Source organism: Cucurbita pepo, chromosome LG01 (genome assembly GCF_002806865.2).
Source record: "Cucurbita pepo subsp. pepo cultivar mu-cu-16 chromosome LG01, ASM280686v2, whole genome shotgun sequence".
Classification (NCBI taxonomy): Eukaryota; Viridiplantae; Streptophyta; class Magnoliopsida; order Cucurbitales; family Cucurbitaceae; genus Cucurbita; species Cucurbita pepo.
This window is the reverse complement of record NC_036638.1, coordinates 11892538-11908199: the sequence shown is the minus strand read 5'-3', so window position 1 is coordinate 11908199 and position 15662 is coordinate 11892538. Positions and strand designations below refer to the sequence as shown.

Below are 15662 nucleotides of genomic sequence, written 5' to 3'. Positions count from 1 at the left end.
TTTACACCTTATGATATTATCTCCATGGTGTCTTAACATGATTTAAGTAGCTTATAGAACCACGAAACTAGTTGAGTTACTATTGAGTGTAGAGTCGGGTCAGGGTCGACGCTATAATCCCATTAAACAAGTTATTGAGAAGAACTAGGGACTACATGGATAGTTAGCTCAAGACAAGGACTCCTATTAAATGTAGAAACATGCAAACCTGTAAACCAGTCCTTGTTGGACTAGGGACTACACATAGATGTCAAGATGAGAGCCCCTATTGAGTGTAGAAATGAGTCAAGGTCGACGCCATAGATGTCAAGTAACTAGTCATTCGAACTTTCTGCAAGTAATAATTGTATGGATTGCAAGTAATAATTGTATGGATTGCTAGGCCATGCACGCATGCGAGCATACCTTGCCATAGGGGGTTAAAATATGCATGATTAAGACTTTAGGATGTCAATTTTTTTTTTTTTTTTTAAATGAGAATTCATTATATGTTATTGAAAATTACAAAAATGTCTTTAAGATGAGATTTCTATAATGAATGTTATTTTAATGCTTGCCGCAATCTAGAAAGGAGGATGACATATTGTGATATGTGCTCCAGGTGATTGACGGATGTATCACCCCGTTAAGCTTGCATGAATATTTGGATAATGTATTGTGCTTAAGGTGATTGATAGGATTATCTCCCTACCCATGTGTGCATGAAAACATAGCTAAAGTTAGACTAGTTAAACAATGACCTAAGACAAGATACCTCCAGTAGACCGAAAACCTTAGAATCATATTAGTGATAAGGGGATTCGATCCAAGTGCTCCTAGACCAAGAAAACTCAAGGAATTAGTACAAAGAGGCATGAAGTAGAGTTTGCATTTTAAGCCACCTCGACGCCCTATGAACCTAGAAGATTTCCTCGGCACCCATGAATGACTAAGGTTTTTCTCTAGGGGCTAGTAGTGTGAATAGTGTCATCAGAATCTCCACTATCCTATCCGCTCCTATACCCCAATGGCACTACCAGCAACCTAGGTCGGATCCAATAGTGGTCTCCTGCCAAGTGGTACTGTTGAGCTAGGCTTAGAATTAGGGTAGTACGTCGATGAAACTAGGTGCTACTATCTGTGCTACAAACCTATTATGAGAGGGGGCGAATGACCACATAGGTAGATGTAGTAGTTATGCACATGGGTGTTGCTTCCAGCAAACTGAAAGTAACTCAATAGCCTTGTGGAATGATCTGCCAACTACCCTTCTATAGATGATGTTCAGACCAGTAGACGTCATACTATTCTACCAAACTTTATTGAGGTAATGTCTCAATCCAAGATGTCAGTCATTCACGGACTAGACTAAGCAAGCTACCTGAGTTGAAATATAAAAAGACTAACTCCTATAGACCTCAAGGGTTAAGAATTAGACCAGAAAAACCGTCGGAGTTTCAAAGCCTCCTAAGAAACTCAGATGGCTATAGAGATTAGACCTGAACCCATCTCATAGGCAAGTGCAGAGAAAGAAATCACAAAATGAATGGCACATCAAAACTAATATTACTTTTTGGAAATCCTTAGACCTAAATGTATTGAACATTGGAAAGGTGGCATAGTGTGTTGTGAGGGAGAAATGATTTATAAGTTCATTCAAGGGTTGTTAATTATGTGCCTTTAATACGAACTAGTTAACATTATTGAGTTGGTAAGGAAAACTATGGGACACCAAAAGAATCAAACAAACTTTCTTGTATGGTACATCGAGTGGGAGACGACGAACATTTTGTATCATTTCAACGGATTCCAGCCTTGAGGAAGCCTCCACTTCCTATGCCAATATATCGACACTCTTGACCACAAAGGGAACCCAAAATTGTAGTCGAGGGGTTGATCGACAAGTCCTCCAACCATCAACGGCAACCAAATGTACCTCGAGTCTCTAAGGTCGGCAGGGTTCCATCGGTCTGCCATGAAAATAAACAAGCCGGGGTGTGAAGGTAGGGGAAGAACAAATGTGCTCTGAGAGAAGAAGGTAGCCAGTCGAAACAACTTGTTTCCACCTATACAAGGGTTTCCCAACGTCTCCCATGGACCCATTATCGACTCTGATGCGTGTGCCAGTGCCTCGTTTGGTGCCCATCCCGTGCAACCCGATGTGATCATATAGTAAGTTCCCTGGTGTTTAAACAAAGCCGGTGCTTCCCGGTGCTGGCCGACGAGAATCCTTTTCGCTACATTGGTCACGTCGAGATAATCTTCTGAAAGAGGTCCTATATGGAGCTCACTATTGTCTTCAGATGAGTAAACGAGATAGGCTGTACCATCATCATCTTTGAAGATTGTCATGTCTCTACTATCAAATCCATGTGGTCTTTTGCTGTAAAGATAATCGAACGGACCGGTTGGGTAATCACTGACGGCAACACCAACAGAAGCCTTCGTATAGTTCGCATCATCGATATGCATCCACATGACATATTTTCGAGTTCTTGAGTTGTAGATTACTTTCGGCCTCTCGAGCACGTTGGATTTGTGAAGATCATGAGTCTCGTTGGTTTCTTCCGCTGTCAAAACAATGCCTTCATTTCTCCAGGTCCATAAGTCTTTGGAAGAGTAGCAACCGACTCCTATAATGTCAACCTAATCATAAGAATGCCAACAGGTTAGTGTAGTTTTGAAGGTTAATTGGTTGCTCTTGAAAGTCACATGATGAACAAAAGATGGTGAAAAAATGTGATAAATTTAAAGCAAGTGGCGCAGGATTCAAGATTATCCGATCTGAAAGAAAGTCACAACAGAACAATCGTTGGTTTTAAGATCATTAGATGAAAAATATTACATCCTCCGAACAACTCAGTATCAACAATTCTGACGGCCCTCCAAACTCCTGACATCAATTATCTCAATCACAGGAAGGATCCTAGAACACAGCCTAATAGATGGTGAAAAAGCTGAAGATAAGCAATCAACCCAAAATAGGCAAGAACATAAGAACAGAAGTTCAACTTCAAGAAAACGTTCTAACATGCATTTCCAACTTTGGTTGAAGTTTTTCTACTTGAATTTTTAAAATTTTCGGGGTTCCTTTCAAGCCACGTTTACCAGAAAACACCTTTGAGTGAACATTTCGACAAAATCTTTGCATTATTCTTAGAAAAGATGGCCCAGAAGGAGCTGTTCTATTGTTCTTGCTGTCGAAGGAGGACAGCAAGAACTAATATAATATTTAAGTGTCGAGAAAACTAATCTTTTAACTTTTTTTTCTTCCTAATTTGGTTTGCAATCTCTTCATCATATAAATCTGTAAGCATAAACATCACGAATTCAAGCGTATAATGAGATTCTAGCATAACAGCAACACACGAGAAAATCTTTCCAATATTTACCAAACATCGCTTCTATCCTTCTTGCCATGACACACAACAAAGGATTACCACATGTTGAATAATCTTGATTGTGTTGTTGAATTAGAACAAACTTCATTGAAAATGTAGGTTTGATGTTACACAGCAGACACTTGCAAAGTAACATCATGGAATAATTTTAAAAACTTGGTAAAAGAATTGAAAGGATAGAAGCGATGGAAACAGAGAATGAAAATCTTTCGGAGTGAAGATTAGGATAATGAATGAGAGCAATCCTAAGGATAGGATAACTAATGAAGAATTAAAAGAATTGAAAGTCGCTACCTAAACCAATAAGGTGTACGTTCCTTTTCGGTGGCTCAATCATATGAACTCCAATTAAACGTGTTTTGCTTGGAGCAATTCTATGTTGGGTGACTTCCTGAAAATTTTCTTTCAATTACAAGTGAGTGAGAACAAAGCATGCTAGAAGGACTTATGTTAGTCAATGGGGATAGTCTTCACTCTTAGAAGCGAAGAGAAAAATTGGGGATAGTCTTCACTCTTAGAAGCGAAGAGAAAAATAGCTTGACCATGACACAGGGGATGTTGAGGAATACCGGGGCACACAGGTTTGACATCTTAGGATTGTGGAAGGTAAATTTTACGAGGTATAAGATTCTTCCAAAGATGGCTAAGGATGTATTTTAGGATTGTGCACTTAGAGTCCTCTCAATAACACGGATTCCCTAGAACTCCTGTTATCTCTAATATCATTAGTGTATGGGAAGCTTACAAGCACTTTGAGTATTCTCACAACCAAGGTACCTGTAGGATTATTACTAATTACATTTGGTTGTCAAGGTACTCGTAGGATATTAAATCTTGTGTAAGCGGCTACTATGGTTTGAGCTAGTTTATTTTGTCTTTTATTGTTTACATATCCCTTGATGACCACTAGGCCAACCTAGGGTGATTTTCCTGAAACTAGTCTTAGGCCGAGGGCCCTATCATCAAAATTACTTCAATCGGCTACCTCCCTCCTGCTTCTTATGTAGAGAGAACCATAGAGTATACGAGTGCCCCAAGAAAGCGACACTACAAACCTTCCAAGCAGCTTTGGACACAGACTTGTATGGGGCCCTAAAGTTTCTATCTGCCCTAAAGTTTCTAGCTTTGGACATAGAGTATACGAGGCAAAGTCAGAAGGTGCGAAAACCGAAAAGTCGTCGTCGGAGAATAGAGCAAACCCTTGTATGGGGCCCTAAAGTTTCTATCTGCCCTACAAAAGAAAGTCGGGGAGTCAAAAGAGTCGATCGAAAAAGGTCTCATGTATGTAGAACCATGGGTCAATCATAAATTGGCCAAGAGTAAAATGGTAGATTCAGATCAAACAATTGTTTAGCTCCAATCAAACAATCGTTCAGCTCATATCAAACAATCCACTCGAGGAGGTTTGGCTTCGCCTTACATCTTGGGATTGTTCGTTACTTAGATCAAACAATCGTTCAGCTGTACCATAGGTCGTGGAGAGGTCTTGTATTCTCTGCTCATATAGTTTGGACTTCGCTCATGGCTTTAGTCCTTCTATGAAGTGGAAGATCTTGTCTTTCTCGAACATATCTCAGATGTCCAACATGAACACTGAGAACTGTTTGACATACTCTCAGATGTTTCTTGTGTGCTTGAGATCCCCCACTTTCCTTCTAGCCAAGATTTCAACCTTCTCTGGGAAGAATTGAGATTGAAGTTCTTGTTTCAGTCTTTTCCATTTGTGCACCGGCCCTCTTGAATATCAATGTACGATGTCCATCAAAATTTTGCATCCTCGGCTTGATGTATGGTGGCCAAGGTGACCTTTGCTTCATCTGTTGCTGTGTTCATCGCCTGAAAGTATTGATCAAGGTCGCTAGAACCTCGGCAGCTCGAACCCCATAGAAGAGTTTGGGCTCCGGAACCTTGATCTTGTTGAACTGAACTTCTCCCCCTGTAGGGGTTTGATTTCACACTGCTCTAACGATGAGATTAACTCTAGTGCTTAGATCTGCCATTTATGTTGAGTATTGTTGGGAGTTTGTCCTACATTGGCTAATTTAGGGAATGATCATGGGTTTATAAGCAAAGAATAGATCTCCATTGGAATGAGGCCTTTTGGGGAATCCCAAAGCAAAATCATGAGAGCTTATGCTCAAAGTGGACAATATCACCATTGTGGAGAGTCGTGATTCCTAACATGGTATCAGAGTCGTGCCCTAAACTTATGTGAGCCTCGAAGATGTAGTAAAAAATGACTAAAGAGTCGAACAAAGGGTGTACTTTGTTTGAGGACTCCAGAGGAGTCGAGCCTCAATTAAGGGGAGGCTATTCGAGGACTCCATAGGCCTCAAGGGAGACTCTATGTTGTATTTTGTTCGAGGGGAGGATTGTTGAGGATTGTTGGGAGGTTGTCCCACATTGGCTAATTTAGGGAATGATCCTGGGTTTATAAGCAAGGAATAGGTCTCCGTTGGAATGAGGCCTTTTGGGAAAGCCCAAAACAAAACTATGAAAGCTTATGCTCAAAGTGGACAATAACATACCATTGTGGAGAGCCGTGATTCCTAACAATTTCTGCCCTGACCACGTCGAAGGCTAATTTCACATCTTCAAATATCTCAGAGACCATCTGCATAACTCCTTTTAGGATATGTCTAGACCATCGACTCACTCTTCAATTAGGGCAGCGATAAGCCACCAGTCTTTGTGGCTTTTTCTTTTAGGTTGTCTACTCGGTACATAAGTTCTTGGATGGGTAACTCATCTAATCAACCTGCAACTACATCAACCATATTAGTCTTGTCGGCGAGCTCTTGCATCTGTTCTTCGATGTCGACTAGTCAATCGACGTGGGACTTGTTCAACTGCTTGGTTGTAGCCATGTTTACCGAATCAATTTTGGAGCCAACTCGACTCTGATACCAACTGTCACAATCGCAGTCTTACAAGACGTTTTTTAAGCAATTGTGCGCACTCACTCTCAATACCGAGTGAGTCCGCCAACTCGAAATCATGTTGTCTTCTTCCTGACGACGTATACTCAAGCCTCTGGCCTTGCTTTAAGGAGAAGGTTTTAGAAAACAGAACCAGAGAGAGATTTTAGAAAGAGAATTTGAAAACAAGATGGAGAGAAATGAATAAAGCAATGTTATAGGCTATAAGCGAAAACGGTAACACAATGGCTTAGATAGCATATAACTCCGAGTACGAAGATTTGACAACTAGTCACATCTTCCTATGCTACATTTTGAGGTATTTCAGGTCTATCAAGCATATACATGATTCTGTTGAAACATCATACACCTAGAAAATACAATAAAGAAACTATACATCATGAAAGCAGTGAAGTGATACAACACAAGGGTTCTAGCATGCAATGGGCATGCGGCCATGGGCAACACGCCTAGGACAAGCATGACTGTGACACCGTGCAGCTATAAAGGGTGCCCTTTAGATCAAGTCGTCTTCCTTCTTGTCATTTTATTATTATTTTAAATGCTACTTCTCAAAACTTGTGAATTTTTTTGGTAAACCATTTTGACTTGACTCACAAATATTACCTTCAAACTACCTTTATGTCGGTTTTGAATGCATGTTTGAATTTAAAATTCCTTGTGTCTCCCGCCTAACATAAAAAAAATTACCACCTCTTTTTAAGTTCAAGTGTACGTGGTGACCAGTGATTCAAGGCATCAAAATCGCGTCATTAAAGAAGGAATCATATCATTCAAGCTTTTTCTTTTTCAAATTTTTCCTAAAGGTCTAGAGAAAAGCAAAAGTAAAAGGAACAACATGAAATTCATTTTCTACTATAGGACTGAAGGTTACAGTGGCTTAAAGGAGGAGGCTTAAATTCAAACTACTTCAATAAAATTGATGCTGGAAGGAAGTGCAGGCCTCATCAGTACGCAAAAAGAAACAGGCGTCCCTTTTCCAATGATGCTCACCTTCAAACAGACATTGGGATAATTTAATAAGTCTAATACTAGAGATCCTGTTCTAAGATTTATTTCCTCAGGTCTGCACTGGATGTCAATTTCTGTTCTAAGATTTAAGAAGTCTAATATTTTTGTAAGTGCCTTTGACGCATCTGACATCCACTCAGAAGGATGAGGACCCTATTTGCTTGCTATAATCCTCTATCGACTCAAGGGGAAATTGGCATAACCATTTAACCAAAAGGGCTTTGTTTTGAGCTTTTTAATTTCCAGAATTTTAAAACTCCTACGTGAGTCTTTGTTCCACAATAACACTCCTTTGAGGACCGTCAGCTTCCCCATGGAAGATACCCGTTCCCAATTTCTTAATTTCCAGTGGTTTCCGCATTCAATATGAACCAAATATTTTCAAATATGAAAGGACACAAGCATCACCTCAGGACACCTGTCGAAGGTTATTCTAGGGCCTAGCAATTGTCTCACACTCCCATGAACATTCATCTACCCTTTAGATATTAGTAACCTATGAAGTCTACTACGTGCCCTACTATTCAACCAAGTAAACTTTCCGTACAATAGAGGAGAGTCGAAGAGGCTATTTCTCTCAATAAAATAATTGAAGAGCCTATTGATTTCATTGTCCAGCCAGCCAAGATCTTCTCAGTACCAAAGCAAATTACATAAAAGCTCCCCACCACACATCAACAAGGCCCATCCAGACGAAATAGGTCACCCAACTCGTCTCAAACAGCATTCCTTCCCCTGGGGCTCAGAGGACCATAAACTCGTCGGCCATGACTAATTAACATTCCAATTTCAAGGAGGTGCATCAAAAAACTCTAAATCAATTCTAAACTCCTCGGTAGTGTTCCTCACGCTATAACTATCATCTAGACCAGTAACATCATGCTGTCTATTCCTAATTGCAAGTTTCCCAAAATATCTGGCAGGTCATTATTTTATATATAAAAAGCAGTGACGCGTATTGATCGAAAGAACCAAACAACAACCCCACAGTGGTCACCCCTCCCCACAAAACTAACAAATGAGAGCCTTCCAATTGAATCATCAAAAGGCATTAATTGCAAGAGAATTTAGTGTGAACTGTGCACCACCAAGAGGCCTTGTATTGCACCAAACGCCAAAAGGACTCAAGAAGAATACTTACTTTTAAGAACCTGGCTATTCCTTTCCTTCCAAAGGCTCTGAAGGAAGGAAGGCATATCACACCTCCAAAGGACTTTCCCCTTGCCGCCAAACACCCTACCGTTGAGCACTTCCATAAGCCAATCATTAATGTTCTTAGGGAAGTAGTAATCCACCCCAAATACATTGAAGATAGGCTGCTGCCCTTTAGCCACAAAAGAACATTGCAAGAAAAAGTGATCAAGGGATTCCTCCTCTTGTAAGCAAAGGCAACTCATAGAAGGAGAGATCATCCATTTTTGAAAGTTGAAAATTCTTTTAAAGCTTCTTCAAACTTCTTTAGGCTAACTACCATAAAAGAACTTTTTACCGTTTTTGGGACCTTGAATTTCAAAATTAGGCTCGCCCAAGGGTACTTCAATCTTGTGGCCTCATTCGTTTGAGTCAAAAAATTAGATTGGTGTTTCTCTAATCACCAAGGACTTGTCCTAATCTGCAAGCGTTTAATAAAAGAAGTTGAGCAGTCGGGTTAATGCTAACTTCATCTTCTTTCCTTGCCCCAAGCAAGGTTCATTGTCTGATAATTATTTTCTCGTAACTTCTTGATGTATTGTGTTGTAGCTTTCCCAAAACCAAACAGATTAGAATATCACATTTATTAGACTCTTGATTTCCACAAATCATTTAACGAAACTTTAGAAAGAGAGGGAACATCAACTGACTCTTTAACCGAACGTTTAACCAAGAAAATCCTGTTTTATCTAAATTCCATTTTCTTGACCTCTAATCTCAAAATCAGCATACTCTCGATCAGCTCCAAAAGGCCACAAAGCACACTCACTTCCTCTGCCTTAAAATTTCTTCTCACTGTCATACTCCCAAGATCTTAAAGTAACCAACCAAGCATCACATACCATCTCAAAAACTAAAGATTCATGAGTTGGACGTAGACCTTATCAAGAGTGGAATAAGGTACAAAAAGATGAACTATAAGGAATTCAACATACAACGATCACTGGAGCTGATATTTCATATTTAAAAAGATAATAGACATAAAGTCATTAAAACCACCATGGAGCAATAATTGGGATTGGAAATTGCCATAATAAAGAAGAAACTATTGTTAATAATGGAAAAGGAGGGAAAAAGACTGGAGTACTAATCAAAATCTTTTGTTTCCATACAAATTCATAGAGATGCATGCCAACAATTTATGCAATAGGAACATTTCTAGATTAAATTATCAAAATTATTCCTGAACTATGGGGTTGGGTTCAGCTATACCCCTAAACTTCTAAAAGTTTCATTTTAACCATTGAAGGTTGAACTTTTTAATTACAGTCCTTGAAGACTTTTTCGTTAAATTTATAGATAGGAACGTTTGTTTCTACTTATGTATTACTTAAGTGAACAAATCTAAACACCCGGAAGTAAATTTTAGGAGAAGGATTAGCAAAAAAAATCATAAACGAAAGAACAAAAAATGGTGGTGGTTGAAAGGAGGCCACATACAAGGTTCACAGATGCACCATGTGTCTTTATTTTTTCCATGTAAGTGTTTAGATTTGTTCACATAAGAATATACAAACTTTTCCATCTACAAATTTAACTGCAAAAGCCTACGAGGGCTATTTTAAAACAAACTTCAAACTTAAAGAGTTAAAATTACACTTCAAAAAAATAGGGTGCATTTTTTATACCAACTTCTTGGTTTAGGATGTCTTTATAATTTAACCAATAATTTTAGCCATGGAAGTATTAGACTATCATTACAGAAAATGAAGGCTCAGAAAGGCAGAGTATAGATTTTACCCGTGCAGCTCCCTTTTTGTGAGCATGGTAGGTGGGGCCATCTTTATACTCTCCATACCAATAGTATGTTTCAGATCTTTCATCGAATAAAACTCCACCTCCGTGAGCTTGAATAGGATTCCCCTCAGTATCTAGCCAAACTCTCCCCGGATAATAGAACATGCTATCGTCTCCCGGGATCATTGGATCAACAGAAGTTTTATGATCAGGAAAGAATTTGTGCCTAAGTTGTGAATCTTCATCAAGAAATTCATCGATCAGTGTGGGCGTTTTCTTTGGTCTTCGCTTTGCTGCACGCGGAGATCTCTTACGAGGAGGGGGAATTTGAATGTTTTCTTCTTCCACCTCTTCAAGTTCACGAAAGTGAAGGTGACGACTTGTTCGAAGTTGGATACCCCGACCTATCTCATCCTTACGGCTTACAGGAGAACATAAATGTAGCAAAAGAATACACCCCATTAGACTCCCTATTACCACAGATATCAAACATCTGCTCCCGGCATCGCAACGTAAAGCGTTTGATTTCCTGTATCTGTTCCTCATATTCATTTTCTGGTCCTTTTTATCTCCAAGATAATGCAGCATTTAAGAAAATGAAACCTATGGGATTCAACAAATTCAAACGGACATAAGTCACAACATTCTACTACTGTACAGAGAGGAAAACCCCAATTTCAAAAGCTCATAAACTATTGTAGTTAAGATTTAGGTAAAAACAAACAACAAGATAAAGAAGAGGATAAACAAAGGAGGAAAGACGAGAAGGATCCCTCGATGAGTAAATACGAGAAACAAAATCAAAGGAAATTGAACAATCGTGAACAATATGTCGGAAATAAAACGCATCAACGACATAGATTCAACAAAATATACGAAGATGGTGACAGAGAGCAGATAGATCAACAGAAATTAAGAAACAGAAGGAAGAGAAACGAAAATAATTGCAGTAACAGAAGAGCAAGAAAAAGCGATTTGAGAAGGAAAACAGACCTGAAAAATGAAGCGAAGTTGGGAGACATAGGATTGGGGAGAAGAGATGGTTTGAAGTAAAAGGAAAATCGGAAATGCAGTGCAGTAATTGAGTAGAATCCGGCGACGATGATTGAAGATGGGTTGTTGATGAGGTCCTCCGATGGGGTCGGGTCGCTTTCAGATTTGCAGAATGAGGAACGGAAAAGGAGAAGTTGGGATGTCGGATCTTAGTTTGGTAGGAATGTGGATAGATGGTGACCTGGACTTGAAACCAAAGATTCAGTGTGTCCAGCACGCATTTTTAAGAAATGTCTGAAGTCCACAACTCTTCTTGCGCCTATGACCTAGGGTTTTCCATATTTTGACTTTAAAAAAACACGTTACTTCAATATTTATTATCTACGTTTTATTATTTGAGTGTATTGAATGATTATGAACGTAAAAAAATATTGTTTTGGGCTATGAGATCGAACCTTCCACCTTCTTCTTCTTCTAAATTTAGGTGTAAAACACTTCTTCAGAAATTTGTACTTTATCTTAAAAATACCTTTAAATTTTCAAAACTTTTATTATTACTAATTCCTTTTTCAAGAAGATTTTTGAACTTTTAAAAAAAATTTAGAGTTTGTTTTTTTAAATATAGTTCTAACGGAAAAGGGAGAAAAAAAAATTAATAAATCTTTTTAGAGTTGGGAGGGAAGGATTTATTAAAAAAAATTGAAAGTTTAAAAGAGTATTTTTTATAAAAATATGTTATTAATTTAGCTTTTAAAAAATAGAGTAAATTATAGAAAATAATTATGAACGGTTATTTTATTTCAAAAATATTCCTAAAGCTTCAAAATATTCGATTAGTTCTGAGTAATCCAGTGTAATAAATAATTTTTTTTTAATTCTTTGTCGAGAAGAAATTTCAAAATGGTCAATAGGTATTATAATAATAATAATATATTCCGAGAATAACAAATCAAAATACTCTTGAACTTCGACATAATTACGAAAATGTTATAAATTAGAAAATCAGAGGTGGGAATGAAATCTCCATTTTCAACCGTTGGATCTTCACCAAATTTAAGTATTTTCTAAAGAGACACACCTCATCACATCCAACTACCATAATTCAAATTGGAGGTCGGTTGCTCACTAATCGGAGAGGATATTTTCCGCAAAAAATATAAAAAACTAAATCAAAAAATATAAAAAACTAAATCTTCGAATCATGACGATTCTAGAGGTATCAACGTCTGTTTAAGCTCCATCTATAAAGGCTGAAGTAAGGGCTTTCATTTGGAACAAGAATCAAGCCAAGTTGATCTCCCAATTGCAAGTAATAATGGTTGAGTTTTTGGGTTTTCTACTTCAAAATTCGAGAGCAATTGTCTACCATTTCTCTTCAAACTTGTTCTTATAGCTTCTAAACAAGATTGCCCGCACGTTTGGTGAAGAAAGGAAGCATCGAAAACACCTAAACCCTGTTCCCTCAATCCTTTCACCATTATAGAAACTCAAAGGAAACTTGAAAATCCAATCCGAGCATATACGCAAATTCGTCGAGTGAGACCAATTTCATTCAGTTATGCACCTTCAAAAATCATTTACGTAGAAGATCATGAAGGCTAACAAGTCTTGGTGCGTGCCCAATTAGAGAAAAGCATTTCGGGTTCAAATTAGGGGAAAGGATCCAATTCCCNCAAAAATCTCTCAAGAACACCTCCTACAACTCCTACAACTGTAAGATAATCTAAAAAAAAAAACTAATCATTCCTTTAGATTTAGAGGATTAAGTTGAGTAACTTTGATGAATAAATCAAGAGCTAACATGCCCTAGAAAAAGCTGCCTAAGAAAAAGAAAAAACACGTTTTCGGGTGAGCTGCAGACCAAGAAGAAATTCTCAAAATTAAGGCCACACACTTAATGACGTTCCTCCAAAATAATTCTAGCTTGAGGGAAGAATAAGGAAGAAGTTCCATGAAGAAATCGAGCCCTTAAAAGCTCTAGAAACGGTTGCCCAAATAAGATTTTTTGGGTTGAACTCAGGCCAGGAAATAGTTTTTCGACGAACTTTGGAGGCGAATAACTTAGGCTACGATCCACAAGAAGGTATGAAATCAATCCCTAACTCTTCCGTGTAACACCACCTTTAAGTTTCATGAGGAAATCGAGGGGTGAAACGTTGAATACAAAGCGGAGGGAGCGAAGTTTTAGGCGGCAGCACAAAGGCCGTGCGCGTCTTCTTCCCTTCCAGAGGAAAAAGATGATGACGTGGCCAGTTCAGTTGAACCAGCCATGTCAAACCAAACTAAGACCTTCCTCGATTTTTCTTAATTTTAACCCTCTTGCATATTGATTCTTATGAAACAAATTTATGGTTCCAGAAACTAGACATTCTAAGAAATTTGTCATAGAAAATTTTAAAAAACTCGAATACTAGAAGCTCAAGAGCGAAGGCCCCAAACGTCAACAAAACTTTTGTGTTTTCTTGATACCTTTTCGGTGTTATTCTTTTTCAAATCTTGCTTTAGGTTTGATGTTCAAACCGATTCATTAAATTAGTTTTGATCAAGCTAATTCTGGAGTGAGTCGTCTTGGAATCTAAGAGTGACCATCATAGAATCCAAGTTCGATTTAATAGTCATTCATCTTTTAACCAGCTCTTGGTTGGAATCAATTCGTTAAGTTAACTTTCTTTGTGAACGTTTGCAAGGATTCTAGAAGAACATCTAGCCTTGGAAAATCCAGCATTGTTGGCGTTTATCAATTGGTTAGATTGGTGACCCAAGCAACCAGCATGTTACATTGCATCACTAATATCGGTTATAAACGTTAAATATTCTCAACATTTTTAAAAGGTCAGTTAGGGTTGGATTGTGACCTTATTTTCAGGTTAGTCAGGTTGATCCGACAAAAAAAAAAAAGTCTAACCCATAAATCAAATCGAATTTTCAATATTCAAAAAATTCAACTGAATCTAACCGTTATGAATTGATTTGGATAGTCTAAAATGATCGAATTATCTTATAATATGAACTTTACCGAGTTGGAAGGTAAACTATTAAAATTTTCCTTCAAAACAGTAAACTAAAAGTTGACTAATTTTATTTGAGGTAAAATAAATGGTTAGGACCAAAATCCTTTACTGCTTTGTTTAAATGGTCTTAACTTACATATATAAATGCTTGAGATAAAAGTTCTTTACTGCTATTGGGCAGTACAAAAGTAATAAATTGAGCGGTGCTGATCAATCAAGCGGACGTAGCACGTGTAATTTTATAACTACTTGTTGCATCATCTTTTTAGGTAGAAACAATAATAGGCTTGTCGCATCACCTTTTTAGTCGAAGACAGTAACTAATATGCTCACGCCCCATTTTGGGCTAGAAATGTACTATCTATTGCATCGCTTTCCATGTGAAGACAATACCTAACCTGACTCCACAACTAGGCACAACCGAAACTACCTCAGTAATGTGTCCTTTATGCCTTATGTGACTCACTAAGGTTGACAATTGAACTATAATCGTCCTTACAAGTTAGTTGGTCAACTTAAAGAGATGTACCTATACCTTATTAACGTAAAATAGTTGTTTATAATTAATAATCAGCATAACAGAAAATCTTAAGCACATAGCGATTGTCTAAAGCAGAACGGGGTATAAACAAAACCCTCTAACCTGCGTCTAAGGACAATATTACAAATATCAAGCTTAACGTTGTTTTTTGTTAAATTGTTTTCAATACGTGAAATAAGAATCAATCCGGTCATGCTAGAAAGTTCGTAAACATGTTAAGACTACCAGAGTTTTCAAGCATGAAGCAGAAGCTAATTAAGTAGTAAATAATATTTATCTTGCTGGAACAAAACTAATATTTATGATCCATAATATTTATCAAGAGTTTTCAAGCATCAAAACCGTTCCTTATCTTGCCCTAAAACTAAAGGTATAAGACCTATAACACGACTCAAAGTATCAAAGCCAAATTTCGGAGTCAAAGTTCTGAATTTCTAAAATCAAAAGCTTACCGAAAATCAACCTATGGGTTTCCATATTTCAGCGCTTTCAAAGTTCTGAACTTTTTTTTTTCTGAAGATGTATGGAGAGATTAATTCCACATGTGTGGATTAATTTGCCAATTTGACTAAGCTTTGGTTGGGTTAGTTTCCCAATTTATCCATTTAGGGTTGTTTTTGCAAATTGTAACTTTGGGGCTATTTTGGTAAATTTACTACTTTAGGGCCAATTCTCCAAATATACCTATTTAAGTGAGATTCAACTTAAAAATTTGGAGTTCATGTGGTTAACTTCCAAAATTTACCCTTTTTAGGCTATTTCTCAAAAATACTCTTTTAGAGCTATTTTTTCAAAAATACTCTTCTAGGGCTACATTTCAAAATTGTTTTTACTTCAACTTTTCCGTACTCCCTCAAGA

At 37.7% G+C, this 15662-nt stretch overlaps 1 protein-coding gene across 1 annotated transcript; it reads right to left on the bottom strand.

Annotated features, from left to right (window-relative positions):
- Positions 1–1608: 1608 nt before the first annotated feature.
- LOC111810610 lies at positions 1609–11546 on the bottom strand. Its single transcript, XM_023697344.1, has 3 exons — positions 11252–11546; positions 10262–10861; positions 1609–2625 (listed from the first exon to the last, which is right to left on the bottom strand). The coding sequence occupies exons 2-3, from the start codon at positions 10844–10846 to the stop codon at positions 1774–1776; spliced, it is 1437 nt and encodes a 478-aa protein (XP_023553112.1). The 5' UTR covers positions 10847–10861; positions 11252–11546; the 3' UTR covers positions 1609–1773.
- Positions 11547–15662: the final 4116 nt, after the last annotated feature.